The sequence below is a fragment of the Neovison vison genome, chromosome 7, assembly GCF_020171115.1.
Source record: "Neovison vison isolate M4711 chromosome 7, ASM_NN_V1, whole genome shotgun sequence".
NCBI classification, from domain to species: domain Eukaryota; kingdom Metazoa; phylum Chordata; class Mammalia; order Carnivora; family Mustelidae; genus Neogale; species Neogale vison.
In genome coordinates this window covers 12,583,030-12,611,001 of record NC_058097.1, presented here as the reverse complement: position 1 = coordinate 12,611,001, position 27,972 = coordinate 12,583,030, and the positions used below count along the sequence as shown (strand labels likewise).

Here is a 27,972-nt window from a genome sequence, read left to right as displayed (position 1 = left end):
CAAAATCCCAAAGCCTGAGCAGAGCCAGGAATTTGGAGTTGCCCAGGAAGATGCTGGGGCAAATCAGGCTGCCCCAAACTACCCCAGGCCCCAGGGATGGTTGGAGGGGTGGGTGTGGCTCTGTGGGGCAGGAGCAAGGGCAGGGATGAGCCCCAGAGAGGCAGCCCCCCTGCCTACTGAGGCTCATGGAGGCCCATCGGGGCCACCCACCTTACCGAACACCTGTTTTCTGGAAGAATTCACTCCAGGACATGTTGAGATACGTTCCTGTCCCCTGCCTCTGGGGGAAGAGGAGGAGGCAGTCAGGGCATCGGGGGTGACAGGAAGGGGGGAGGGACACTAAGACCAGAAGGGACAGAAAGAGAGACAGGCACATATACAAGCAAGTTCTGAAACAATGTGCCAAGCTCTGGAGCCTCAGTGCTCCTGCCCAGGTTCCAGGAACTCGGAGTGGAAACCTGTTTCGAGGCCCATCGACCATAACTGGCTCTGCAGTCCAAGGTGGGCCACCACCCTCTCTGAACCTCAGCATCTGGCCTACAACATGGGCATAAAACCCCCACCCGGCCCTCCACACAGCAGACAAGGAGGGAGGAGGGAAAGGCCTGCTGAGACTACCAACCACACCCTCCTCACCCCTGTCCCTCAGGCCAGGGCTTAGAGACACTCACAGCTGCATAGGAGCTGGGCTGGGATGCTCGGGGCTCCCCAAAGCCTTACAGCGGGCGATGAGGGAGGTGGGGAGGACACCTACCTCCCAGCTGTCTAGACGGCCAACGAGGGTGAATACACGGCCTGGGGCACCGTGCAGCCGCACGTGGTGTCCCTGCAGGACGAGATCGTGCAGCTCCAAGCCACGCAGGGCCTCGCACTGCGCTGTGTCCAGGCCACTCAGAAGGCAGCCAGTGCCAATGTGAACGGGACCCTGGAAAAGAGAAGGCAAGCATCCCAGCACAGCCCTTGGTACCCCCACCAGTCCACTCTGGACCCGGGCCCCTAAAGCCCTGCCCTCCCTCTGCCCTGCTCCCTGGCCTCACCTGAAGGTGGCAGTGTTGCAAGACACTCCCAGCACCCAGCTGGACGGGGCCCTCCAGCAGGCAGCTGACCACGGAGCTGCCACCGCCCAGGAGCTCCAGCTCCTGTGAAGCCAGGGAGTTGGTGGTGAGAGCCCCAAGCCCAGGACTGCCCAATCCCCTTGAGCATCCAAGGCTCTGGCCAGAATTCCCGCTGCTACCCAAGCCTGATGGCCAGCCAGATCCCTCTACCCTGGCCCCAACTTCAGGCCAGCTCCCCTCACCCCTTGTCCACGCTGGCCCCTAGCGGCACACTCTGCCCTCCTTCTCCCCCAGCCCAAATCTGCCCTCCGTGACAGAGGTCCCCCATGACAGCTCTCCCAGGAATCCTCTCCCACCTGTCTAGCCACCCCCACCCCTGCCACCCTGAGGGCCACTTGTGAGCTCACCCTGCCTGCTTCCTCAGCCCACGGCACTGACCCTGGCCTGTCGCCTCAAATGTACCTGTCTCCCCAAGCAGACCCCACAGAAAGCGTGGAGTGAGTTTTCTCTAGTTTCTCAGTCAGGCAGACCTGGCCACTCATGGGCTCTGTAACTTTAAGCAAGATACTTAACCTCTCTGAGCCTCCAGTGCCTCATGTGAACGATGAGAATAATCGCGCCTACACTCGTAGGTGCTCTGTTCCAAGCACCGGCTATCCCTTCCCTTTCCTGAAGCCGCAGGTACCCCGGCAGGCACTTCTGCTGCCCCCCCGCCCCAGGCAGGCCTTACCTCCACCTGGGAGTGCACTACCCGGGCCCTGGGAGCCCTTGGGAACGTGAGGCTGCCCAGGAAGGCACTGGCCGAGTTGCTCAGGTAGCTGTAGCTGCCGTCAGGGACATAAGCTGTAAAGATACGAGGACTGACCCCAACCTCGTGCCTGCTGAGGCAGATGCCAGCCAGGCCTCCCACCGGAACACACATCATCAGGCCCCGGAAAGGCAGGCAGGCCAATGTGCCCCTGTGCCCCTGGGGAAGTGGGAATCTAGAAAGGCTCAGCACCTGTCCAGGTCACCCAGCTAGGAGCAGAAAGACTGCGACTGGAGCCCGGAAATGAGACAAAGGAGAAGGGAAGAGAGTTATGGGTTCTGGACTGGGAGAGGGTCATTGTCCGGCAGGCACTAGGCCTGTCTGGTCTGGGAGCCTAGGGTTCGGGCAGGAAGCCTCCTCATCAAGGGGCCCTCACTCCTGTGGTCTCCCCGCCCCAGAAAACCGAGCGGCAGTACCCACCCATGGTGAGGGGCTGATCACGAAGCTCCCTCCACAGCTCAGTCCGGGCAGCCTGCAGATAACCTGCGCCGTCAGAGTCACCTTGCCCCATCTCCGGGGGCTGCCCTGCCAGGAAATCCTCCCTGTTCACGTTCCGGGCCATGCAGAGCAGGATGTCGAAAAAGAGAGACAGCTGGGGCAGGGGTAGGAAGTACAGCTATTGGGAAGGTTCCTGGGCTGAGCTGGGGAGTCTCATTCCCAGAGACACCGACCCAGAGAGGGAAAGGGACTGGCCCAAGGCCATGCAATGAGGCGGCCAGTGTCAGGGTGTCTATCCAAGGCCTGGGGACCCCAGCCCACACCCCTGGTCACCTGGACAGGCCGGGCTCCAGAGTCCAAGCCCATGTAGGTGCAGGCATCCAAGGGTGGGCTCACATGGGTGGCCAGGAGGTGCTCAGCTGTCTCCACAGAGAAGAAAACGACCCCGGACACCTGAAGAGGTCAGGGTCAGGTGGGGAGCACGGTATGCTGGGGCCAGGCTTGGGCCTGAGTTGGGAAGGGTGTGGGAAGGCCCATGCAGACGGGTCAGGCAAGGTTGGCTGCCACACCGGGCAGGGTCCTTTGTGTCTGGGTCACTCCAGCACCCAGCCTCCAGGCTTACTGGGAGGGGCTCCCACTCAGGGACCCCTCAACAGGCACGTTCTGACACCCCCCCCCAATTTTCAGGTCTTCCTGAACTAGAGATAGAGAACGAGAAAGAGTTCCCTATCTTCCTCAAGGTCCAGTCCCAAACCCTTACCCAACAGCCCTATCCTTGTCTTTCATTCTAAAAGCATCCCCCAAGTTAGATTCTAGACTTCCTCCCAACTGCTTCCCGAAATTATCCACATTCTGGTTCGGGACCAGACCCTGAATTCCAAGGCCACACCTTCCACAGATTCTAGCTCTACTTGTACCTCTGAACACTAGTTCTAGACGTTACTCAGCTTCTGGTTCTGGCCTGCCCCAAAATCTTCAGGAAGGAGTGGAGCTCTGCCCTGAACGGGAAGGCAAACACTCCCTGCCTCATCCCAGAAGGCCTCCAAAGCCCCCAGCGTGGGTCTAGCAGCCATACCAGTGGCACCCGCCCATCCGGCCTGGCACACCGCTGTATCTCTGCCTCGGTGCCTTGGTAGTAAATGTCCAAAACGAAGCCCTGCGTCGGGTGGGGATGAGAACAGAGTTAGGGCAAACAGCAATGGAGGACCAGCCCGGAGGGGACCGCAAGGTGTTCTCCCAATGAAAACCGGCGTGCTGGGGGGATGGAGACAAGAGCGCCGACACTCCCACCCCCGCCCCCGACGGTAGAGGGCAGGCGCTGAAAGTCTTCACCACCCGAGCCGGGAGAGCAGGACCCAGCAGGAGCCAACTAAGTGAGCACAGGGGCTGTTTGCAGGGGAACTGCTCCCGATCCACACCACGCCAGAAAGCCCAGGATGAGCGGCTTCCCTGAGCACAGGGCCAGGAGGCCAACCCAGATGGTTCAGTGGCCCACACCACTGTCGCAGGGGCACTACCTGGGCATCAGTGAGGAAAACACCATGGTTCCGGGCATAGGCCGTGCTCCCCGGAAGGGCAATCACTCTGGCTCCCCGGAAGTTGTCCCAGCTGATCCCTGTGAGTGAGGCAGTCAGGCAGGTCCCTGGGGCCCCCCAACCCAAGACACAGGGCCCCAGCCAGGAGGAGGCAAGAGCTCTGGGCAGGGGCATCCAGACACCTCTATAGGGAACATGGTCTCCGAAGACAATGGACATTCCTCTGGGAGAATGGTAACACCTGCCCTCCCAAAACTCTTCCACAGAGCCCTGCAGGGCGGAAGGGGCAGGGTGGGGTGTCTCCATTCTCTAACCAGAGGGGGAAGGGAAGCCCAGAGATCACGTGAAGAAAGGTGGCTGGCTGTGGCTAGGGTAGGCAGTCCCAAGCCTTCTCAGGCTCACCTGGGTTCGGAGGAACGGACAGCAGCATGTCGGTGCTGCAAATCCACACACCTGGTGGGGAGCCCGGGCCCAGCTGTGGAGGAGGGAGAGCATGGAGCCGGTGGCCTGGCCCAGCTCTCTGCTCCCACACAACCCAGTGGTGGCCTGTCCAGGAGGACTCGGGCTGCTGGGGCCTCCCCCGACCAATGGTGCCGAGGCCGGTCCTTCCCTCTACTCTGAGCCGGACACCTCTCCACCCGCATGGCCCAGACTAACTTCCTGAAGCTCTCGGTCTGGGCACCCCAGAGCCGTTCCTCCCGGCATCTCCTGTCTGCACCGGCACAGATGGCATAGCCGGGGCTGCTGTGGGAGAGCCGTGGCTCTCTCTGGGGCGAGGCCCCGTGATCACCGCCAGCCTCACCCGATGGCTCATGATGTCCAGCAAGCAGTCCAGGTTGCAGACCACGGCCTCCACCGGAGCCTCGGGGTTCTCCACAGGGAGGCAGGTGAAGGCCCGGCCACAGTCCTCAAAAGGGAAATCTCGGCCCTAGGGAGGGAGCAGCCACAACAGAAAGAACCCTCAGGGCAGAGAGCCTGGGGACAACCTATCAGCTGTTCGAGGCAGGAAGCCATTAAGCTAGAAGACTTTTTACAATGTACATTTTCTCTGGCCCCTGGCTGGCTTAGTCCATGGAGCACGCAAATCTTGACCTCAGGATGATGAGTTCAAGCCCCACACTGGGTGTAATTACTTAAAATATTAATATGAAATGCGCTTTCTCAGTTTTTTTTTTTTTTTTTTTTTTATTTGAGAAGAGAAAGAGCACAAGGAGAGGAAGAGGAAGAAGCAGACTCTCCTCTGAGCAGAGAGCCTGAAGTGGGGCTCGATCCCAGGACCCTGGGATCCATGACCTGAGCAGAAGGCAGACGCTTAACTGACTGAGCCACCCAGGGCCTCATCAGAGTCCTTTCTTTCTTTCTTTCTTTTTTCCAGAACTTTTTTTAAGAAAAGATTTTATTTATTTATTTGACAGACAGAGATCACAAGTAGGCAGAGAGGCAGGCGGGGGCGGGGAAACAGGTTCCCCACTGAGCAGAGAGCCAATGCAGGGCTCCATCCCAGGACCCGGAGACCATGACCTGAGCCGAAGGCAGAGGTTTAACCCACTGAGCCGCCCAGGTGCCCCCAGAGTTTTTTCTTATAACGTTTTCAATTACATGATTATGGTGAAAAATTAGAAAATGCAGATCTGCAAAAATAAGACAATTCCTCAGAGATAATAGCCATTGCCCTCATTTTGAGTTGTATCCTTTCAGATTTTTCATTTTTAATGGGATAATGAGCAGGTGGAGACAACAAAACTTCACACACACACACACACACACACACACACACACCTACAAGTAAAACCAGGGGGAAAGACTGGGAATTATATCAATGTCAATATCCTAGCTGCGGTTACATTACAGATCTCGAAAATATTACCACTGGAAAAATCTGGGCCAAGTTGGCAAAGGCTTCTCTTTGTATTTTTTCTTGCACGTGGATCTGTATTCATCTTAATCAAAATTCCAATTAAAAGGGCACTGGAGGGGCACCTGGGTGGCTCCATGGGTTAAGGCCTCTGCCTTCGGCTCAGGTCGTGATCCCTGAGTCCTGGGATCGAGCCCAGCATCGGGCTCTCTGCTCGGCGGGGAGTCTGCTTCCTCCTCTCTCTCTGCCTGCCTCTCTGCCTGCTTGTGATCTCTGTCTGTCAAATAAATAAAATAAGATCTTTTAAAAAAATAATAAAAGGGCACTTGACTGGCTCAGCTGGTACAGCGTGCAACTCTTGATCTCCGGGTTCTAAGTTAGAGCACCCTGTCGGGTGAAGAGATTACTTTTTTAAAAATCTAAACAAGGGACATCTGGATAGCTCAGTCAGTTAAGTGACTGACTCTTTTTTTTTTTTTTAAAGATTTTATTTATTTATTTGACAGAGATCACAGGTAGGCAGAGAGGCAGCAGAGAGAGAGGAAGGAGGAAGCAGGCTCCCTGCTGAGCAGAGAGCCCAATGTGGGGCTTGAACCCAGGACCCTGGGATCATGACCTGAACTGAAGGCAGTGGCTTAACCCACTGAGCCACCCAGGCGCCCCAAGTGACTGACTCTTGATTTTGGCTCAGGTCATGATCTCACGGTCCTGGGATCAAGCCCTGCATAGGGCTCCCTGCTCTGTGGGAAGCCTGCTTCTCCCTCTCTGTCTGCCACTTCCCCTGCTTGTGCTCTCTCTCTCTCTGTCAAATAAATAAATAAAATCTTAAAAAAAAAAAAAAGAAAAAAAGCTGAGATCATTTATATAAACTTACGTGGCTGGCTCTTCCCAGTAAACAATGAAAACACATTCCCTGAATGCTCAGAGCGAGCCAGGCCAGGCCCTGTTTTAGCATCTGCATGGATCATCTCAGCACTTCCATGTGAAGTAGAAACTGGCATCACCCTTTTTTTACAGATGAGGAAACTAAGGCCTAGAAAGAAAGGGTCAAGTGACTCGTCCAAGGTCACAGACCGGTTCAGTCTCTGTCCAGGCCAATGCGTAGAGTTGGCTGGACTTCTAAATCGTAATAAATCACACCAATACAAGTGCTGCTTATATTCAGCCTGCTCCCTATTTCCGGACACTCGGACAATTCTGACTCTGATTCTTCTGGATTTGCCCAATGAGCACCTTGCACAAAAAATAAAAATAAAACAACTATCTAACCCATGGTTCCAGCCTTCAGCACGGCCCCCGCAGAAACATGCAGCCCCCTACTAACCATGTGCAGGATGAGGATCCGGGCCGACTGCAGGACATCCGATGTGACCACCTGTCAAAAGTGCAAGAGCCCCATTGACAGAAGCCTCGGCAGACGGTACCCAAGGATGCTGTCCTCTTGTTCAGGGAAAGACCCCCAACACAAATTCACTCAGGTACCAAAGGAAGAAAAGCCAGGGTCAGGACCAATGGCCATAGGCAGGCAAGGGGTGGCCCTGGCCCCTTCTGGATGAGGGAGCCTAGAAGCCTTCCACCTGGGCCATCCCTCTGCCCCTATTTTTTAGGGGAATCTATAGGCAAGAATGTATGGTTAACGGGGTTACTCACGGTAAGTCAGGTCCACGGCAACCAAAAAGTGGTGGCCTCCCCGGACATGGCCACCTCCGTCCCCGTGACCAGCCTCGCTCCCTACACCAGGGAGCCATGAGGGCAAGGTGGCTGAGTGAAGGGGCTGTGGGGGGGAGGGTGAGGGGGCGGGGACCTGGCCCCAGTGGGAACACTGACCCCGTGCCCTGCACAAGAGGGCAGCTCTATCCCAGTGCCGGCAAACAGTTGTCACAGGGGAAAGAGAGGCCAGGAGAGAAAGATGGAAGTTTTCAAGAGAAGCTGGAAAGGCTAATTCTGAGATCCTGGCTCCAATGTTCTAGAACCATTAGAAGGTCTGGCCCTGCCTTCCCCCTGAACCCCACCTGCTAAGTCTGCCCAATTTATAGGTATGAAAATGGGTACCAGATGCTGAACTGGCCAGGTGATGGCCAGGTGAGATGACCTTGGAGACCATCTGTCGTGAGCCCCCATCCCTATTCCGACCAGCGTGCGTGCCGGAGGAGGGCACACCGTAAGCACTCACCGTGAAGCCTGCGCGGGCACTCAGGTGTTCGGCAGCCACCAGCAGGGCATTGAGGGTGGCCCCTCCGCTCCCCACACGCGTCTCAGGGTCCTCCACGGCCAGTAACAGCGTCCCAGGCGGGATCTGCTCCCGCTTCTGGCGCACCTCCAGCTCTGGGGTCAGAACGCAAGCTGGGACCAGCTGCCAGCCTCCCCACCCCGGTCCAGAGCAGCAAAAGCCAATCTCCTGAGAGACACTATTTTCTCTTAATTAACTCAGGAGAGCATATTTTGCACTGAGGTATAATGGACATCTAACATTCTGTGCATCTCGTCTGTACAACGTCATGATTCAGTATTTGAAAAAGAAAAATGGAATGTGGCACAAATGTGCATGCCAGGCCTGCAGAGAGGCCATTGCTAACCTTCTCTGTGTGGTTCCAATTTCAACATACATGCTGCCAAAGCAAACACTTAGTAGCTTTTCATGGAGCCACTTGTTAGATCTTCACCCAACTCTATGAGTAAGTACAACCAGTCCCATTTAATGGACACAAAAAACTGAGTCTCAATGAAAATGACATGATGGGTCTTGAGGTCACATGGCTAGAAAGCAGCAGAATCTGGGCTTTAACCCAGGTCCTCCCAGCTCGTGGGGCGTGAGGGTGTGATGAGGAATCTACGTCAGAGGCAAAGTGGAAGGGAGGGTCCCCCACCTGTCTGGAAGACATGGACACTCTCCTGGTACTGGCACGTCAGGATGATGACCGTCCAATCGACCCCCTTGGGCTGCTCCATTCTGGCCAAAGTTCAGGGCTCCCTGAGACAGAGATGAAGCTGTATGTGTGAACTTTTGGGGGAAAAAAATTATCTTACCCTAAAATTGATTCCTGCTGGTACACAGTTCTATTAATTTTAACACACGTATGGGGCCGCCTGGGTGGCTCGGTCAGTTAAGTGTTGGACTCTTGATTTCGGCTCAGGTCACGACCTCAGGGTTGTGAGGTCAAGCCCCTGCTTAAGATTCTCTCTCTCCGGGGCCTGGGTGGCTCAGTGGGTTAAACCGCTGCCTTCGGCTCAGGTCATGATCTCAGGGTCCTGGGATTGAGTCCCACATCGGGCTCTCTGCTCAGCAGGGAGCCTGCTTCCTCCTCTCTCTCTGCCTGCCTCTCTGCCTACTTGTGATCTCTGTCTGTCAAATAAATAAATAAAATCTTTAAAAAAAAAAAAAGATTCTCTCTCTGCTCTTCTTACCCCCTCTCTAAAAAAAACCTCAAAAGACAAACAAAATCCTGCATGCCATCCCTTTGGGCACACCCCTCTCCATCCTTCACCCCCGACAGCCACACTGTTCTCTGCAGCTATGGTTCAGCTACAATCTTTTGAGGTTGGCTTCTTTCACTCAACGTAATGCCTTTGAGACTCATCCAAGTTGACTGCACATACCAGTAGTTCTCTCTATTCACCAAGCAGTATCCCACTGCACGGACTGGCATCCGTGGTCTCGAAAGACACCTGGGCTGTTTCCAGGTTTGGAGAATCATGGACAAGAGCTGCTACAAACACTTGCGCGCGGGCTGCGTGTGAACGTAAGACCTCATCTCTGCCAGTGTACACCCAGGTATGGGTTGTGTGTGAGTGTATCTGACTTTCTCAATCTGGTTGCGTGTGATTTCCTCAGGAGAGGGAGTGAGGGGAGCAGGGTAGAGTTGACAGTGCGTCCCCATCTGAACGCAAAGGGCTTTATTCAGTCTCACTCATCATTCCGGTATTGGCTGTGAGCTAGGGGGAGGGGAGGGGAGGGGAAGGGAGGAAGGTTCTAACCTCCTAGGCTCCTGAAGCCAAGGGAGAAGGGAGTAGCTGTGGGAGGGATGCACCAACCTGTTCGAAAGGATAAGGCAGGGTGCCAACAGCGCCCACTACAGGGACCTTAGAGGGGACCTTCCCTTCCAGAAGCTCCAAGCCAGAAGGGGGCTACAAGACGCTTGGCAGCCATCTTCCTCTAGGGCACTCTGAGCAAGTGAGGGGTAAGTGGGCCAAAGCTATGGCTCCACCCTCTCCTACCGGCCTCAACATTCCTCTCCTACCAAATGGAAAATGAATCAGACTCTTGAGTCCCCAAGACCCCGTGTAAACAGTCCTCAAAAGCCCCCTGGCATCCACCTCTGGCAGGGGTCTGAGTGCTGTCCCACAAAGCAGCAGCCCCCCACCTCTTCCCTCTGACTTCCAAAGCTGAGCATGGTGAGGGATGAGGCGGGGCCCAGAGTGTGTGTCCGGGAGTGAGCCTACTCTCTAAGTCAGCCTGCTCTACTCACTAAGAGCCAACAGCAACAGCATCTCTCACACCAGACTCTGCAGCCATCAAGCCTATGGTTAGGGCTGACAGACACCACCACTTGGCAACACCCACACCCCCACCAGCTTTCAGGGAGAGCCTCCACCACTAAGAGAAATTGCTTTGTTCCCTGCTAAGCCCAGGAGGGAAATCCAGAGGGGAAGTCCGAGCTAGAGATCTTGGCCAGCCACCTGAGGAAGAAGGCATTCCCCGGGACGTCCATCTGGCCTTTCCAGTACAGGAGCCTCGTGGGACTCGAGCTTGGCCACAAACTTACCGTGTGATCTCCAGCACCCTAACACCCTCCTGCAGCAGAGAGTCTAACTGACAAGTGCCCCCAGCTTGTTCACATGGAAGCAACACTTCCACCAACTCTTCCCAACCCATCAATGACTCCGTGCAGCAAGGACATGAACACAGACCAACTCCTGCAAGATGGGGATCCTCTGAAAGACAACCTGGGCTCCTGAAGTTCCCATCAAGATGGAGTCTCAGAGCTGCAAGTGTGTCAAACATCCTTCCTATCCTCCTTCCTTCCTTCCTTCCTTCCCTTCTTCTGGTACTCCTTCACAGGCAGCAGCCTGACAGCTCTCCCTGTCTCCTCTAGCTCCCTCCCCTTCTTCCCCCTTCCCCAAAAAATCTCTTGCAAGTCTAGTTGCATCTTTGTTTCTGCTTCTCCAAAGACCTGAACCAAAATGGGGAGTATAATATCATCCCTCTCTTGTCACCTTCAAAGGAAAAAAAAAATCTCTGTAAGAACCTCTAATTTAAAAACAAAACAAAACAAAACAACAACAACAAAAAAAAAACCTCTAACTTCGTGTCAGGGAAGTACTGTCTTTATCCTCAAAGATAAGAAACTGAGGTACAGAGAGATTAAGTAACTTGCCCAAGGCTGCACAGCGAGCAAGTAGCACAGCCAAAATGAACCAGACACTTTTCTCCAGAGTCCATTCTTTAAACCACTACACTGAACCTACTTTGTGGGAACAAGGAAAGAATGAAAGGTGTAAATTTACGGAAAGTGCTCAGAGTGTATTAGCCATTGTGACAAAGTCTAAACAAATACAAGGTGATAATGAAATGAGGTCAATGTTAATGATAACAGCCGTTGGGACTGAGTTCACTGGCCTGCAGTTAAGACATTTGGGTTTTTTATCCTCACAACGCCCCTGCAGGATAAGTATTATTATCTCCACTTTAAAGAAGCTAATGGATGTGCAGCCATGACTGGGACCTGGGTCACTCTAATTCTAATTCAGGTGACAATGATAATGACATTTGGTCCCAAGCAAAGATGCTAAAAAGGGAGCAAGGAAGAAATGTCCCAAGGAGGGTCCAATGACCCAGAAAATCTGAGCCTAGTCTTGGTCTCAGCATAATGACTGGGAGACGTGGACAGGTGACAGATCATGGCCAGAGGGGAGGAGGGAAGGCCTATCTGGACTGCACCCCACTAGAGCCTTAGGTCAGAAGAGCAGTCCCAAGCTGAAAATCAGTCCTGGGCTGTTTCCATCCCTCCCTGCCTCCTCCTGTGTGGTTTTGAACAGGTTAGCTCATCTCTTGCAAGCCAGAGATACCAACCTCCTAGGGACTGTTGCCAGTATTAAATAAAATGGAAACAATGTGGCATGGGAGTAGAGGGGGTGCTCAATGAGTGGTAGTTCTCTCCAGGAGGGAAAGGGAACAAGAGAGTTTAACTTGACCCTGAAGGCAGTGGGAGTGAACACTAGCTCTGAAATATTCTCCAGGTCAAAGATGTCCCAAAGATTAAAAAATCAGGGAAGATCTAGGGATATCAAGCTAGGTGAAGGAGCACGCTTTACCAGATCAGCCCAAAGGGTATTTTATGGTAACACAAAAGGTGGAATGATACTAGTGGCTAAAGTTCAGGGAGTGCTTTTTTTGCAACACCACCGGCATTGCATAATCAGCTCACATGACTCACTCAATAGACCTATGAATTGGATCTTATCACACACGATAAAGATAAGGAAACTAGCTGAAAGAGATGAAAGAGTTTGCTCAGTCATACACAGTGGTACAGGCAGGCCAGGTGCGTGCAACGCCAAGGTTCATGTTCTTCAGCACCCAGTAGGAGTAAGACACCTCTCCTGCGGTGTATCCCGTCATACTGACATTTACAGAAAAGTTAGAAAAGAATAGAGTTCTATTCCAATATTCTGCCCACTTTCAATAACATTTCATCTACTGAGGCCAAGTTCAATGTCCTCAGCCAATTTTCCCCATCCCAAAATTGAATAGGGAACGGGAGCCAGGGACAGAACAAAATAATAAAACCTCTTCATATATGCTTTTTGGAAGAGTGTTGGGTCAGGGATTTTGCATTTCTGAGCTTGAAAGGTAAAAACAAAACAAAACAAAAACAGGCTCATGAAGGGATCTGTCTTGCCTTCTGGAAAATAAAATGGCAAACTGAAGTTGACTGGGAGTAAAATCACTTTGTAAATTATACAAACGTCCTGTAATCGAGATTTGTGCATAATGATGAGCCCAGATGGGGTAAACTAAGGCAGGAAACACGGCCTCAAAGCAGTCAGCAGCGCTGGCATCCAGCGCCCCACCTGCCTCAGGGGTGAAGGGCCTCTAGGGTCCATATCCTTCCCTGTCCCGGGCGTCCCCAAGAGCCCGGCACTGGCCAGGTCCCAGGGGTACCACTGAAAAATCCCAGACCCACCGGTAGCAGACGTACTCGGCAGCCAGGGGACGCCCAGGGGCGCTGGCAGAGTTCTCGGACACTTCCCTATCGGGAACCTGGAGGCTACTGGCCAAGCTCGGTCCTGCCGGTCCGAGAGCGTGGGCCGAAAAACAGTGGTGGGAGACCGGGGCGCGCGAAGCGGGGACCCACACGGACCGACATACCTGCCTCTGCTGGGCGTTCGGCGCCGCGGGCTCTTTAACACGGGTCGCCTGCCCCACCCCCAGCCCCGCCACCCTCCTCGCGGTGCACCCTAGGAAATGTAGTTTCTCCCCTTCGCTTGTCCTGGCTTGTCCTCCCCAAAAAACTGACTCGGAGCTCTGTATTGCATGGGTACACAGATTTGGCGAGGGCAGCACTTGCCTAAAGGATGTGTGAGTTCAGATCGAGAAAGGAGGTGAGATGAGAAGGGGGCTCCATAGCCCAATAAAACTACAACTCCCAGAGGAACGAACGCTTCTTAAAGACACAGGCTCGTTTTTCTGGGACTCGAGGTTCCTCGTTTGGGGTCTGTTTAGACCCCTAGCCAGGACCTGGGGCAGCTGCTTTTCTCAGAAAAAAATAAAATCTATTGAGGGGGAAAAAAAGTAGTTGCTGGAATGTAAGTGGCTACTGTTGGACTGGCAGTTGGCTAGTGCTTTTGTGGATTTGATGACATGGGTCCTTCCAGAAGAAACTTTGCAACTCTGTAGTTGGAAGAGAATCTGCGGAGTTTTTGGAAAAGTTGTGAATGGCAGCATTGTTTATGATAGAGAAAAATTGTTTTTTCTCTATTCTCTAGGGTACATCCATGCCGTGGAATACTATGCACAATGAGAAAGAAGGAAGTAGAACTGTGTGTACAATAGGGAACCGTGTTCAAGGTAGGGAGAAAAAACGTAGAACCATATGGACAGGAAGACACTCGGGTCAAAAATAATGTATATGGGGCAGCTGGGTGGCTCAGTGAGTTAAAGCCTCTGCCTTCGGCTCAGGTCATGATCCCAAGGTCCTGGAATCAAGTCCCACATTAGGCTCTCTGCTCAGCAGGGAGCCTGCTTCCCTTCCTCTCCCTCTGCCTGCCTCTCTGCCTACTTGTGATCTCTTTCAAATAAATAAATAAAATCTTTTAAAAAAAATAATGTATATGGACACATAGTATTCATAACAGGATGGAGACTGCTAGGGATCGAGATGGGCAAGGAGAGCTTGAGTTTCGTAGCTATTGTTTTAATTTTTCTTTCAAGAATGTACTTTCCAAATCTTCTGTCCTCAGTAGGGAGCCTGAGAGGCCTTGGCATTCATCTCAAAGGAGATGAGGGACCCTGTAACCTTAGCCAATCACTTGGCTACTCTGTCTCTCCTTGTCACCATCTGTAAAACCGGTTAATAACAGTATCAAATACCTGACATTGTTGTGAGGATAAGATAACTTCCTGACTCCGTAGTAGGTGCTCAGAAAGAGTCCTATTAATCATTAATAGCATTATTTTTATTGTTCTTCTCATGTTGCCTCATTAAATCAGGGTCTTTGGTTTGTCCGTGATTGTATCCTCAGTCCCCAGAACGGTGCCTAGGACATTGTAAGTGGTTAAAATAATTTGTCAGACGAATGAATAACCAACAATTCCCTAGTCAGCCCCCACTATCCCACCTCCTCCCCCAAATCTCTCTCCTTCCCTTTGTCTTCTCCCCCGGGGGTTGTTCCCCCTCTTCACTTGGTCCAGGTCTGAACCCCGACTTCAGTGCCTGCTCTTTGTCTTCTGTGAACCCAGGAAGCCTCCAGGGAAGTGATGAGCTTTCTCCCACTGCTGCTGTTCTCAGCAATGCAGATCCCCACTCTGCAGTGAAGTGGAAGGCAGGGATGCCTCTAACTGAAGCTCTGGCAGGGGCTTCCGGAGATCCGTGTGCCCCAAGGAGCTCAGAGGCAAAGGGGTTCACCCCACTTCCTAGGGCAGGCACACTGAAGGGGGAGCTCCAAAGGCACTCTGGAATTCCTTGGTGTGAGTAGCAATGATACTCAGAATATTTTTAATAAGATGAAGCTCTGAGCACACTCTTTCAGCAATAGACATACAACACGTACCTCTCCTCTATACATAGTCCCACTGTCTCGGGTAGATAGACCCACAAAAATAAAAGTTCTGATACTATAATTTAGGACAGAGTATAGTGGTTAAATACAAGCGGGAGAAATCAGACAAATGCTCCTTAATTTCCGTTACTTTCTGAGTAAGCAAGACACTCAACCTCTCTGAGCCTTATTTTCTTCATCTGTAAGAATACAAGAGTATTTGCCTAATCAGCTTGTTGGGAGGATTATGCACTAATGCACACAAAAGGATTAGCACAGTGCCTGGCCAGAATAGGCATCCAATTTCCTTATTAAATGCTGCAGGACTGTGAGGGCCCAGGTCCAGGAGGGCTTCCTGAAGGAGGTGCAATCTGCAGGGCCCCAGATGAGATGCATGCCTGCTGCTCGTAGCAGGAAATACCTCTGGGAGCCAGGACTACCCACAGGGATATCCTCGGTTGGGGTCCCTAGATGTAGAGCCTTAGACATGGATTCTTGTGCAAAGGATTTATTGGGGCGGTGAGGTAAGCAGGATTAGGGCAGGGTTAGAAGCCAAGCAAAGATGTCTAGCCTCGGTCTGATCCTACAGTGAGCTCTGGGACATAAAATGCAACAGGAGGTGTAACTCTCTCCAAAGTAAGGGAGCTGGACTTTGTACCCCACATCAGTCATTCATAGGCTATGGGCCACTGGGAGGTAGAAAAAGGAGGAGCATAATTTCCCAGGCACATCTGGATGAAATAGTTCATGTGGACTGAGGACAATTCTCTGGAGAAGAGTCAAACTGTGAGTAATCAGCTGCCAACACAACAACTGAGAAAAGTGGAGAATGGGTGCACCACTGCTGTAAAGGGTGTAGCCCGCAGCATTTACTACAGGAGGAGTAGAGAAGACATGGGGACTAGCTGAGGAAAATGGAGAGAGGGTATTAAACTCTTGTGCTGGGATTTCCAAGGAGAAAACAAAGCAGCTGGTATGGTTTTTAAAAATTATGTTTTTAGGGGCACCTGGGTGACTTGGGTCAAGAACTCTGGATCCTGGGATTAAGCCCCACATTGGGCTCCCTGCTCAGTGGGGAGTCTGCTTCTCCCTCTCCCTCTGCCCCTCTTTCCTGCTCGCGTGCTCTCTCTCTCTCTCAAATACATAAATAAATAAATCTTTTAAAAATAAGATTTATTTATTTATTTGAGAGAGCGAGCGAGCACACAGATGGGGAAGGGGAGGGACAGAGGGAGAGAGAGAATCTCAAGCACACTCCACTCTGAGCAGGGAGCCCAGTGCCCAGCTCAACCTCATGACCCTGAGATCATGACCTGAGCCGAAAGCAAGAGTCCAATGCTTAAACAACTGAGCCACCCAGGCACCCCAAGTGTTTTAATTTTTAAAATATCCAACTCTTGAGGGTGCCCGGGTGGCTCAGTGGGCTAAGCCGCTGCCTTCGGCTTGGGTCATGATCTCGGGGTCCTGGGATCGAGTCCCGCATTGGATTCTCTGCTTGGTGGGGAGCCTGCTTCCCTCTCTCTCTCTCTCTGCCTGCCTCTCTGCCTCCTTGTGATCTCTGTCTGTCAAATAAATAAATAAATAAAATCTTAAAAAAAAAAATCCAACTCTTGATCTCAGTTCAGGTCTCCATCTCTCAGTCTTGAGTTCAAGCCCTGCATTAGGCTCCATGCTGGGTGTGAAGCCTACTTTAAAAAAAAAAAAAAAAAGGAAAAAAAATTAAAACAAAGACTTGACAGACTAAAAAACGAGCCCTTTCTGCAGAGCTTTTAAATGTACTTCATCATTTAGTGGACCCTCTTCCCCAAATCCTGACTGTTACCATTCACAAATATCTTGTGTAGTATTTTCAAAAGAGAGCTTCTGTAAGATGTTAACAAGGGTTGCTGCAAACCACGAAACAAAGGTAGACAGGCTTAATTTCTTCTCACAACTTTAAGAAATCAATATACTGGATAAACAAAGTATAGTATATCTATGCAATGGAGTGGTATTTGGTCATAAAAGAATGAAATATAGACACATGCTATAACATGGGTGAACCTTAGAAACATGCTAACTAAAAGATGTCAGACACAAATGACCATATTTTGTATGATTCTATTTATATGAAATATTTAGAATAGTGAATCCACAGGGATGGAACACAGTGGTTGCCAGGGGCTTGGGGGAGGGAGCATGAGGCATGGTTGCTTAATGGGTACAGGATTTTCTTTTGGGATCATGAAAATGTTTTGGAACTAGATAAAAGTATTGGTTACAAAGCATTGTGAATGTACTAAATGCACTGAATTGTATGCTATAAAGTGGTTCATTTCTGGGTGCCTCCTCCAAAAAAATTAAAATTAAAATAACAAAATGGCTAATTTTATGTTTTGTGATTTTCACCTCAAATTTAAAGACAGCCACAAAAGCTCAGTTGCTAATGGGGTATCACTGCTCTCAGGCCTTCTCAACGGACAAAGGTAGGGAAAAAACACCTACACGCATGGATAACTTTACACTCATGTATAAAGCATTTCACACACAGGTTAGAGAATCTTTTTTTAAAAAAGATTTTATTTATTTATTTGACAGAGATCACAAGTAGGCAGAGAGAGAGGAAGGGAAACAGGCTCCCTTCTGGGCAGAGAGCCCAATGTAGGGCTCGACCCCAGGACCTTGGGATCATGACCTGAGCCAAAGGCAGAGGCTTTAACCCACTGAGCCACCCAGGCTCCACCAGGGAATCCTTTTTATAGGAGCAACCTGCACACCTTTGAGAAGGTTGATCCAGTGCATGGAACATTGGTGGGAAATGGTTCCCCTGAAATGATCCCCCAGGACACTAAGGATAGGCACAAATGGAATGATGACTTCTATTTAAGTCAGCATCTTTGTTCTGCTGCTTCATGTGGCTTTTGAGAAACTGCTTCTCTGATCTGTACCTCAATTTATCCACCAGAATAATGGTTTCCATTGCTATGACTGAAAGGACTATTACAAAAACCTTGGTATTTTGGGGGTCCCTGGCTGATGCAGTCAGTAGCGTGTGTGACTCTTGGTCTCAGGGTTGGGAGTTTGAGCCCCACCCACATCAGGTGTGGAGATTAGAATAAAATCTTAAAAAAAAAAAACCACCAAAACCTTGATATTTTTAATGGTGTGCCAGAGTGCTTTGCTAGATCTCAATCTCTTAGAAGGTAGGGTGTGATTTTTCAATTTCCTAGTGCCCTCCATTGTGCTTTGCACATAAGGAATAGGTAATACATATTATATATGAATGACCTTAGACAAGCCACTTAACCTCCTTGAGCTGCCTGCCAATTCAGTTCTGCCAGAGACTAAGAAATAATTTCATTAATTTAATCAATATTTCTTGAAGGTTTGTTTTGACCTACAAAAGCCAGTCCCCTGCTCTCCAATAGTTTCTTATCCACTGAGCTAATGATAACAAAAGACACCATCAGTTGAAATGTCTTCAATCTATCCATTGACTCCTTAATTTGGATCATGAATATTTATTTATTCATTTGTGAGAGAATGAGTGGGGGGAAGGGGCAAAGGAAGAGGGAGAGAGAATCTCAAGCAGACTCCATGCTGAGCATGGAGCCCAAACTGGGGCTCAATCCCAGGACCCTGAGATGATGACCTGAGCTGAAACCAAGAGTCGGATGCTTAAGCAACTGAGCCATCCAGGCGCCACAACATACAGATCACTTTTAATCTTTGCTCACAGGGTGTCGTAACAAATAGCCATCCCTGTATGCAACTAAGAAAATGTGTAAATAGGATACTTTCTTACAAATTTCTGGGTCAAATGGTGTATGCATGTGTAATTTGAAGATATTACTAAGTTACTCTTCTTAGAGGCTGTACCAGTTTCCAGTCACATTCACAGCATACACAAATCCTGTTCCCCACACTCTTGCCAAGATAGTTATCAAGCTATTTGGTCTTTGCCAATCTGATAGGTGAAAAATGATATTTCAGTGTGGTTTTAATTTGCATTTATTTATTCAGCATGAAGCTCAGAAAATAACGGTTGGTGAGGATGTGGAAAAACGGAAACCCTTGTCACTGCTGTGGAAATGTAAAACAATACACCCATTATGGAAAATACTATGATGGTTCCTCCAAAAATTAAAAACAGAATTGTTATATGATACAGCAATTCCACTGTTGGGTATATACCTAAAAGAACTGAAAGCAAGGGGGTGCCTGGGTGGCTCAGTGGGTTAAGCCTCTGCCTTCAGTTCAGGTCATGGTCTCGGGGTCCTGGGATTGAGCCCCGCATCAGGCTCTCTGCTCGGCGGGGAGCCTGCTTCCCCCTCTCTCTCCACCTGCCTCTCTGCCTACTTGTGATCTCTCTCTGTCAAATAAATGAATAAATTTTTAAAAAAAGGGAACTGAAAGCAGGGACTTAAAGAGAGATTTCTATACCCATATTCATAGCAGCTTTATTTGCAATCGCCCAAAGATGGAAGCAACCCAAGTGTCAAATGATAAATAAATGGATACAATGTGGAACATACACACAATAGAATATTATCCTGCCTGAAAGAGGAAGGAAGTCCTGACACATGCTACAATGTGGATGAACATTGAGGACATTATGCTAAGTGAAACAAACCAGACACAGAAGGACAAATACTGTCCTCATGCTGATATGACTTCATAGTCAAATTTATAGAGATGGAAAGTAGAATGGTGGTTGTCAGGAACTGGGGGGAGGGGAAAATGTGAGGAGTCATTGTTTAAGGGGTACAGAACTTTTCAGTTTTGCAAGATGAAAAGAGCTCTGTGGATGAGTGGTGGTGATGGGGCACAACAGGGTGAACGAACTTAATGTCCCTGAACTGTGCACTTACAAATGGTCAAGGCAGTGAGAGCCTGGGTGGCTCCCTTGTTAAGTGTCTGCCTTCGGCTCAGGTCATGATCCCAGGGTTCTGGGATCGAGCCCCCATCAGGCTCCCTGCTCAGTGGGAAACCTGCTTCTCCCTCTCCCACTCCCCCTGCTTGTGCTCCCTTTCTCTCTGTCTCTCTCTCCCTCTGTCAAATTAATAAATTTAAAAATCTTTAAAAAAAATGGTTAAGGTGGTAAAGTTCATGCTATATGTATTTTACTACAATTTTTTTAAAAAACAGAAGCTCTGCATCTTTCATATCAGAGCCATTGTGTTTCCTTCTTTTGTGAACTGTTCATATAATTTTTACATTTCCTATTGGGTTCTTGGTCTTCTTACTGATTTACAAAAGCATCTTATATTGGCGCTTCACCTTTTTTTTTTTTTAAACTTTATTTATTTGACAGAGATCACAAGTAGGCAGAGGGGCAGGCAGAGAGAGAGGAGGAAGCAGGCTCCCTGCAGAGCAGAGAGCCCGATGGGGGTCTCGATCCCAGGACCCTGAGATCATGACCTGAGCCAAAGGCAGAGCTTAACCCACTGAGCCACCCAGGCGCCCCAGCTCTTCACCTTTTAATATAAATTCCAAAAATGTCTCCCATTTTCTATTAACTTGGTTTTTGGTGGTGGTATTGGTGATGGTTTTTAGCGAGGTATGAGGTGGAGATGTCACTGAAAAAGGTTTAAACCATTTTATTATGGAAAACTTCAAACACATGCAAAAGTAGAAAAAATATTATAATGAACCCCAAGTAACCATCATCCCCCCTACTCCAACAATGATCAATCCAGTCAAACTCGTATCTTTACCTTCATCCAACCCTGAATTATTCTGAAGCAAACCCCAGACATCTTATCATTCCATAAATAGGATTTCAGGATTTCAGTATATATTATTAAATGAGGTCTCTTAGACAAAAAACTAACCACAACAACATTAGCACACTTAAAATTAATAGCAATCGATTAATATCCAACGGTCAGTGTTCAAGTCTCCCCCCCTTTTTAAAAATGATTTCATCCATTTATTTAACAAAGAGTCCAAGCAGGGGGAGCAGCAGGCAGAGCGAGAGGGAGAAGCAAGCTCCCCACTGAGCAAGGAGCCTGACTTGCTCCATCCCATGCCCTGGGATCACGACCTGAGCCATGACTAGCCAACAAAGCCACCCAGGTTCCCCAAATTTCCCCTATTGTAAAACAACTTGTTTTGTTGTTTGAATAAAGTCCATACATTGTGATTGGCTGACAAGGCCAATTTAAAATTTTAAAATTTACAGATTCTCTTCTATGTCTTTTTTTTTTAATTTAAGAATTAATTAAGAAACTGGGTCATTTGTCCTATATGGTTTCTCACTGCATTTTCTTGATTGTATCTTACCTGGTTTCAAATAACCTGGTCCTCTGATACCAGCATATTCTGTATATTGGTGTTGTTAGCTTTGGGGTGATTTCTGTCTTCAACACTACTTTCAGAGGGTCTTACTTCTTTTTTTTTTTTTTTTTTTTTTTAAATTTTTTTTTTTCTATTTTATTTATTTGAGAGAGAGAGACAGTGAGAGAAAGCATGAGCGAGGAGAAGGTCAGAGAGCGAAGCAGACTTCCCATGGAGCTGGGAGCCTGATGTGGGACTCGATCCCGGAACTCCAGGATCACGCCCTGAGCCGGAGGCAGTCGTCCAACCAACTGCGCCACCCAGGCGTCCCATCAGAGGGTCTTACTTCTATGGATGAAGTATGGTTGTCTTTGTTTTTCATGACACTGAGAAGCATTGGTGATTTTTACTTCAATCCACTAATTTAGTCACTGTTGACTTAATTTTTTAGCAAATGGTTTCCCCAATTGTCCCCATCATTATAGAGTAATTCACCTTCTCTTCTGCTTATTTAAGAATGTATCTTTACTACATGCCAATTTCCCTTTGGTATTTAAGCTCATTCCTATGAGTATTTGAGTTTACTTCTAGACTGGCAGGTCTGTCATTGATCTACCATACCCTTTAAGAGTAGACTTTATAATATGTTGACTAACTGAGAGGGCTAACATCCTTTACTACTGTAGTTTTTTTTAAACATTTCCTGACTACTCTTGCTTGTTATTTTTCCAAAAAAAATTTTTTTTAATCTTTTTTAAAACATTATTTATTTATTTATTTATTTGACAGAGAGAGAGAGAGAGAGAATAAGTAGACAGAGAGGCAGGCAGAGAGAGAGGAGGAAGCAGGCTCCCTGCTGAGCAGAGAGCCTGATGCAGGGCTCGATCCCAGAACCCTGGGATCATGACCTGAGCTGAAGGCAGAGGCTTTAACCCACTGAGCCACCCAGGCACCCCTAGAAGATTTTATTTATTTATTTGACAGAGAGATAGAGCACAAGTAGGCAGAAGCAGGTAGAGGAAGAAGGAGAAGCAGGCTCCCCACTGAGCAGGGAGCCCAACATGGGCTTGATCCCAGGACCCCGGGATCATGACCTGAGCCCAAGTCAGATGATTAACTGACTGAGCCACTCTGGCCCTCCTATTTATCCAAATAATTTTTAAAAATCAATTTCTCTACTTCTCTCTCCCATCTCCAAAAAATGAACAACAAAAAGAGCAAACAACCTGCTAGTATTTGTACTGGAATCACAATAATTTATAGATTAACTTCATTTATTTTTGATAGTCTTCCTACCTAAGATCATAGTATTTTTTTCAATCTTTACAACAGCTCTAAAAAATGAGGTCTTTGGGGGGGGCGCCTTGGTGTCAAAGAATGATTCAAATCCAAATGCTACCCTGAGGCAGTTGGGGAGAACCTTCTGGAGGAAGGAAAACTCAAGGTAGACTTCAGACAGGCAGAATTTGGATGGGCGGAGGGGATGGGAAAACAGAACCAGCGAGGGGAAAAGGGTGAAGCAATATGACATCTAAGTGGGAGGTGGTAAGGGTTATGATAAGGGTCTCCATTGGAGCTGAGGTAGAAGGAAGGTCTCTTTGCCCTGTCCGTGAAAGGGCATCTTAGTTCTCCCTGAACCATCTGCCAACAGAGATTCGGGAGACGAGTGTAAACTCAAAAATTCATGAACCTTCTGCATGTGAGGGAATGTTGTCATGGCACGTGACTCAGGTGCAGAGGTCAAGTCCCTTTAGGAAAGGCCTGGCAACTCGTTTTATGGAAAGAGCACCGGGTTGCATGTGGATGACTTAGCTGCCACTGGCCTGTGATGGAGACACAAATCTAAAAGCAGAAAAGCATCCCAGAGTTAACTTTAGTCAAGGTCCAACGCCTCTGGTGGCCACTTGGCTAATTGCCCAAGGACCTGAGAGTAACTCACCCTTTTGGCCCTCAGTGGAAGGGTGGAACACTAGAATCTGGGCCCTGAGGACTCAGTGTACCCACCCCTTTTGTCAAAGATAAACAAAGCCAGACACCAAAGTGTTAGGCCAGATTTTAACCAGCAATATACTACTACAATAATGAAGGGGTCCAGTGTGAATGGAATTCAGTTTCAGTTTGTAGAGGTGACACATTTTATTTTAATTTTTTTAAGATTTTATTTATTTATCTGACAGAGAGAGATCACAAGTAAGCAGAGAGGCAGGCAGAGAGAGAGAGAGAGAGAGAGAGGAGGAAGCAGGCTCCCCACTGAGCAGAGAACCCGATGTGAGGCTCGATCCCAGGACCCTGAGATCATGACCTGAGCCGAAGGCAGCGGCTTTAACCCACTGAGCCACCCAGGCGCCCTGAGGTGACACATTTTAAAGAGAGAATCAGGGAGTACGGAGGGAGGTGAGAGTAGCTCTGGAGTCAGGGAAGTGAAAAATGACGAAGGATTGGTTGGTGGGTGTAAATGATTAGGCCTGCTATCTGTTAGGAAGTTAGGATGCAATCCTCCCCTGGAGGCTTGAGAGACCCGGGCCCTACCCTTCCTGATGATTACATTTCAAAGGAAGGGCTTTCAGGTCCTCGGGTAAAGGCACTCCGGAGCTGTAGAAGCTACATATACATCTCAAAAGGACAGAGGAAGGAGTCACAGTTGCAAGCCCTTTGTAGTAAGTGTTTAAGTTGGAGTAGTCACCTATCTTCTGGGGTTGGCTACAACAAACAACAAACAACAAATCCTTTTCGCAGCTTTGAGGTTGGTTTACCTGGCCTGCACTTGAGAGGAGCTATAGTCATCCGAGGGATGTGGCTTTGAGGTGTTAGAAACTAACTATGTTATTGTGTTTAAGTCTTTACTGTGCAGGGTGGAGGATGAATGAAATCGTTTGTGTTGAGGAGTGTAGTTTTTATAGACCAAGTTTGAGGCCTATGGAAGAAGAGAGCTCAGACCAGCCTGGCTGAAGTTCGGTCAAGCAGTGAATCTTTGTCACCTTACAGCTGGTAGAGTCTAGGATTGTGTCTGAGGGTGATGGTCACCAAGTGTTGTCTTCAGGGGTTTGTAGTTCCCAGAACTACAAGGTCAAGGAGAGCCTACCTGAGAGGTCAGGAAGCCACCTTCTCATCTTTCACCACCCCAACCTGTTTTATTTTTATTTATTTAATTTTTTAAAGATTTTATTTCTTTGAGAGAGAGAGGTTAAAAAAAAAAAATGAGCGGGGGGCGGGGACAAGCTGACCCCTCACTGAGCAGGGAGTCCAATATGGGGCTCAATCCCAGGACCTTGAGATCATAACCAAAGCTGAAGTCAGATGCTTAACCAACTGAGCCACCCAGGTGCCTCCCCAACCTGTTTTAGGTTGTAGCCCAGCCAGTGGGAGTGGATTCTACTGAGTCCACTGTACTCCCCATTTGAGATCACACTCCTTGGCTTACATACATGGAGGGGAGGGGCAGTTACCACCAGAAAACCTCCCCAGCTTTAGAGAAAACACCAAGGGCTAAGATCAGGAACACCTTTCAATCAGATGGCCCACACCCTATTTTTCTTTCCAGGATGAACTGATTTGTTTACTTATTACAATTAAAAAGAGCACTCCTGTGCTAAACTATGCTAGAATCCTGCCTTAGACGGCCTGGCTTTTCTGAGACTAATATTCCACAGCAGACCCATCCTTGAAGGACAAAGTCAGAACTAACAAACAGCAACAGTAGCAGTTCTCAAAGTGCTTCCCCAGACCAGCAGCCAGCAGCCTCACGTGGGATGTTGCTAGAAATGCAAATTCCCAGGCACACCTTAGAGTTAATGAAACAGAAACCTCGAGTGGGGAGCCAGCTGTATTTGAGCAAGCTCTCCAGGAGAATCTGATAACACGCCAAAGTTTGAGAACCACTGACCTACAGGCTTCCGCTCTGCCAGAGGAGATGAAGCTTGGAGGACGAAAGTGCAGTCGACCTGGAGCTTCTCAAAGGGTTTGAGTTAGGTTTGGAAGTTGGGGAAGGTCCCTGCTAAGAGAAGACATGGAAAAAATATTTAAAACCTGTGCGCCTTACCCTAAACAGTAGGGAGGGAGCTAAGAGCATCTGACAAAAGAGAGTGAGACTGAACGAGGTGCTCCGGGAAACCCACAGTCTCTCGGCTCCTCTTTCCCGGGTGGGGAAAACCCCACGCCCACGCCGCTCCTGGAGCCGCTTCTCCTCTTGCCTGAGCACAAAGGCCCCACCACAGCTCCTCCGGCTTGGAGAGCCCGGGCACGCAGCCAAACTGGTCTCAGGTCATGGCTCTTTGGGAGCGCTAGTGGCAACTGTACCCGAGGCTCTGTTCGGCGGCCGGGAGGCTTCCTCTTCAGCCGGACTCGGCCGCATCTGGCCACAGACGCGTCTGAGAGGCATCCTGGGCTACAGTTTGCACCTCCCTCGGGATCCAGGTATTCAACCCGAGCCCGGAGCACCGCAGAACCCCACACCCTCTGTTTCAAAACGCCGGGAGCCCAGCCTTCTGGGAATGGAGATTTCCCATCCCCCGCCGCGCCGACCCCCACCTCCTGCGCGGTAGACACCCCCCCATCCCTGAAGAACTACAAAGTCCACAATCCCTTTAGCGCGCGCGCTGTCTTCCGGGAGCTGTAGTCCTGAATGTGGCGCACCCCTAGCGGTCCAGCGCCGGCTGCACTCCATATCCCAGCATGCCCGCCAGGGTGCGTGTGGAGGAGGGTGGGGAGAGGCAGAGAGGATGTGAATGGGGAGGGGGCAGTCGTCCCCTTCCCCCACCCTTCCCTTCAAGCCGGGCTGGGGTGGGGGGAGGGGCCGGACTGAGGCGGCGGCGGCGGCGGCCAGCTCCGGGAGGGCAGAGCCGGCAAGGGCGGGACTGGCCCGCTGCGGACGGACGGGGGAACCGCGGAGCTAACGGGTTCGGACGCCGCCAGCGGCGGCGGCGGCTTTCTGCACGGGCGGAGGCGGCGACAGGAGCGGCGAGCATGGCCCGCGCGGCGCCCGGCGCTGACTGAGGTGCGCGGGCGGGATGAAGGCGGGCGGGATGCGGGGCGCCCCGGGCCCCTTGCTGCCCGAACCCCTTAACGCGCGGGCAGCTGGCTCGGCCCAGCGGCCCAGACCCGCCCGGTCCACCCCGACAACTTCCCCGGGGTCTGGGCTCTGGGTTGCCCCATGGGGGCGCGGGTCCGCCTGTCTTGGCCTCAATCCCCATCCCCGCCTTCTGCTTCTGCACCTCGAGCCGCTCCCAGCCCTTGAGGCGCGACTGTTCCACTCTTTGGTGGCAGCCCCCAGCCCCAGCTCTGGGAAGCGCTCGCTGCCCCAGTCCCGACTTACTGTCCACTGGCTAGTTCGTACCCCCAACCCCTGCGCGCTCTTGGCCTCTGAGCTACCTGGAGACCCCTGCCCCGCTTCTCTCGGCCACAGGCTGCCTTTGCACCATCAGCACCTCTCTCCTCTTTCCCCTACTTGGCACTCCCCCCAGCCACCCCCGATGGCCCAGTTCCCTCTGATGAGACCTAACAGCTTGACCTCCTTCCTACTTTGGAGAAACTGAGGCATGACATAAACCAGGAACTTGGCCAAGGCCATGCCCCAGTCCTATGAGGGCTGTCCTGAGCCCATGCTTTGGAATGGAAGTCTTTTTTTTTTTTTTCCCCTTCAGCCATTCCCCTGTAATTGGACCGGACTTCCCAAGCCTTCTGATGCATCCCTGGGTTGAGCTCACTTTAGGTTCCTCTTTAGCTTTCTACCACTTCTGCTAACCCCATCCTCCTTCCCATAGCCCACTTCTGGTCCTCTCTGCCTGTGAAGAGTCACCCACCCATTGCTTCTTTGCTCAAGTTAGCCTTTCAGTTTCTGTTCTTGCCAACTGCATCCATCTCCCATCTTGTCTCTTGCTTTACAGTTGCATAAAGCACTGAAGAACAGAGTCTAAGGTATTGGGGGAAAGGGGGAAGAGAAGTGCTGGTGGCAGAAAGGGAGTGGCTGCCTCTTCCAGACAAAGCCTCTGAGGGGGCTTTGGGGCACTCTGGGGTCTCTGGGAAACAGTCATTCCTCGCAGGGTAACTCACACTCCCATCTTGTCTTTGGGACAATTGCCTAGACACCAGTTGGTTATTCCTTTCTCTTATTATGCCTGGTGGGCTCTGAAGTCCCTCTGAGATGGAGGGAACCTCCTACCTTGGTAGAGATGGTGGCATAAGAGGAGTCTGGGAGACCACACCCCTAAAACTTATCGAGATTCTGCTGCTAACTTTGGAAGGGGTTCCTTCCAGGAAGGAAGCCTGCGTATGTGCCCCGAGTGCTTTGTGGAGGAAGGCACAGTGTCTGTAGGCGGTAATCTCGAGTTTAGCCGTGGTGTTCAGGATCTGAAGGGAACTGGGAACCAGGGCTCAGAGAGGTGGTACAGACTTGCCTAATTCAGGTTTTTTTTTTCTAGTCTTCCTTGGGCAAATTTGCCTTTGGGTCACCCCTTTCCAGCCCAGTCTTCAGTTTCCCTGTGGGAATTTGGGGGAGGGAGGGAAACCTGTGAGCCATCAGGGAGTCTGCTGGGGTCCTGAATGAGCAGTCTTGATCTGAACCAGATGGCTAGCTGCTTCAGCAACCCCTCTTTGATCCCTCCCCTTTGGCTTGCGAATAGGATGCCTTTAACCTTGTAACTTGAGATTAGAGGAAGAGAGGCCAGGGGGCCAACTGTCTGTGTGTTTTTATCTGCATCTGCACACTCGTGTGCAAGCTTGCCAGGGGCCTGTGGGAGTGACCCTGCCCAGGAATGCATTGTTGTGATG

At 50.2% G+C, this 27,972-nt stretch overlaps 2 protein-coding genes and 1 non-coding gene across 5 annotated transcripts in view; 1 reads left to right on the top strand and 2 right to left on the bottom strand.

Moving 5' to 3' along the window:
* The window catches only part of FCSK (fucose kinase), a 31,994-nt gene extending 6,458 nt beyond the window's left edge, over positions 1–25,536 (bottom strand). Inside the window, exons 1-15 of one of the 2 annotated variants that reach the window (XM_044255754.1) lie at positions 25,504–25,536; positions 25,091–25,198; positions 8,559–8,662; positions 7,865–8,016; positions 7,016–7,066; positions 4,639–4,764; positions 4,239–4,311; positions 3,819–3,916; positions 3,377–3,457; positions 2,635–2,754; positions 2,284–2,455; positions 1,786–1,898; positions 1,038–1,139; positions 755–925; positions 216–280 (exon numbers count right to left, since the gene is read on the bottom strand). In XM_044255754.1, the coding sequence (XP_044111689.1) occupies positions 216–280; positions 755–925; positions 1,038–1,139; positions 1,786–1,898; positions 2,284–2,455; positions 2,635–2,754; positions 3,377–3,457; positions 3,819–3,916; positions 4,239–4,311; positions 4,639–4,764; positions 7,016–7,066; positions 7,865–8,016; positions 8,559–8,640 (1,406 nt within the window). In that variant the 5' untranslated portion in view covers positions 8,641–8,662; positions 25,091–25,198; positions 25,504–25,536. Of the gene's footprint in view, positions 1–215; positions 281–754; positions 926–1,037; positions 1,140–1,785; positions 1,899–2,283; positions 2,456–2,634; positions 2,755–3,376; positions 3,458–3,818; positions 3,917–4,238; positions 4,312–4,638; positions 4,765–6,565; positions 6,794–7,015; positions 7,067–7,864; positions 8,017–8,558; positions 8,663–25,090; positions 25,199–25,503 lie in introns of those variants that run through there. The other variant, XM_044255755.1, reaches the window with a different exon arrangement.
* Positions 8,209–8,312, bottom strand: LOC122914837. Its single transcript, XR_006385906.1, has one exon. It is a non-coding gene; the product is annotated as a U6 spliceosomal RNA (small nuclear RNA).
* Positions 25,537–26,018: 482 nt separating the features above from the next.
* The window catches only part of ST3GAL2 (ST3 beta-galactoside alpha-2,3-sialyltransferase 2), a 48,862-nt gene continuing 46,908 nt past the window's right edge, over positions 26,019–27,972 (top strand). For both annotated transcript variants that reach the window (XM_044255752.1, XM_044255751.1), the window contains exon 1: positions 26,019–26,200. The gene's annotated coding sequence lies outside the window, so the exon portion shown is untranslated. The remainder of the gene's footprint in view (positions 26,201–27,972) is intronic.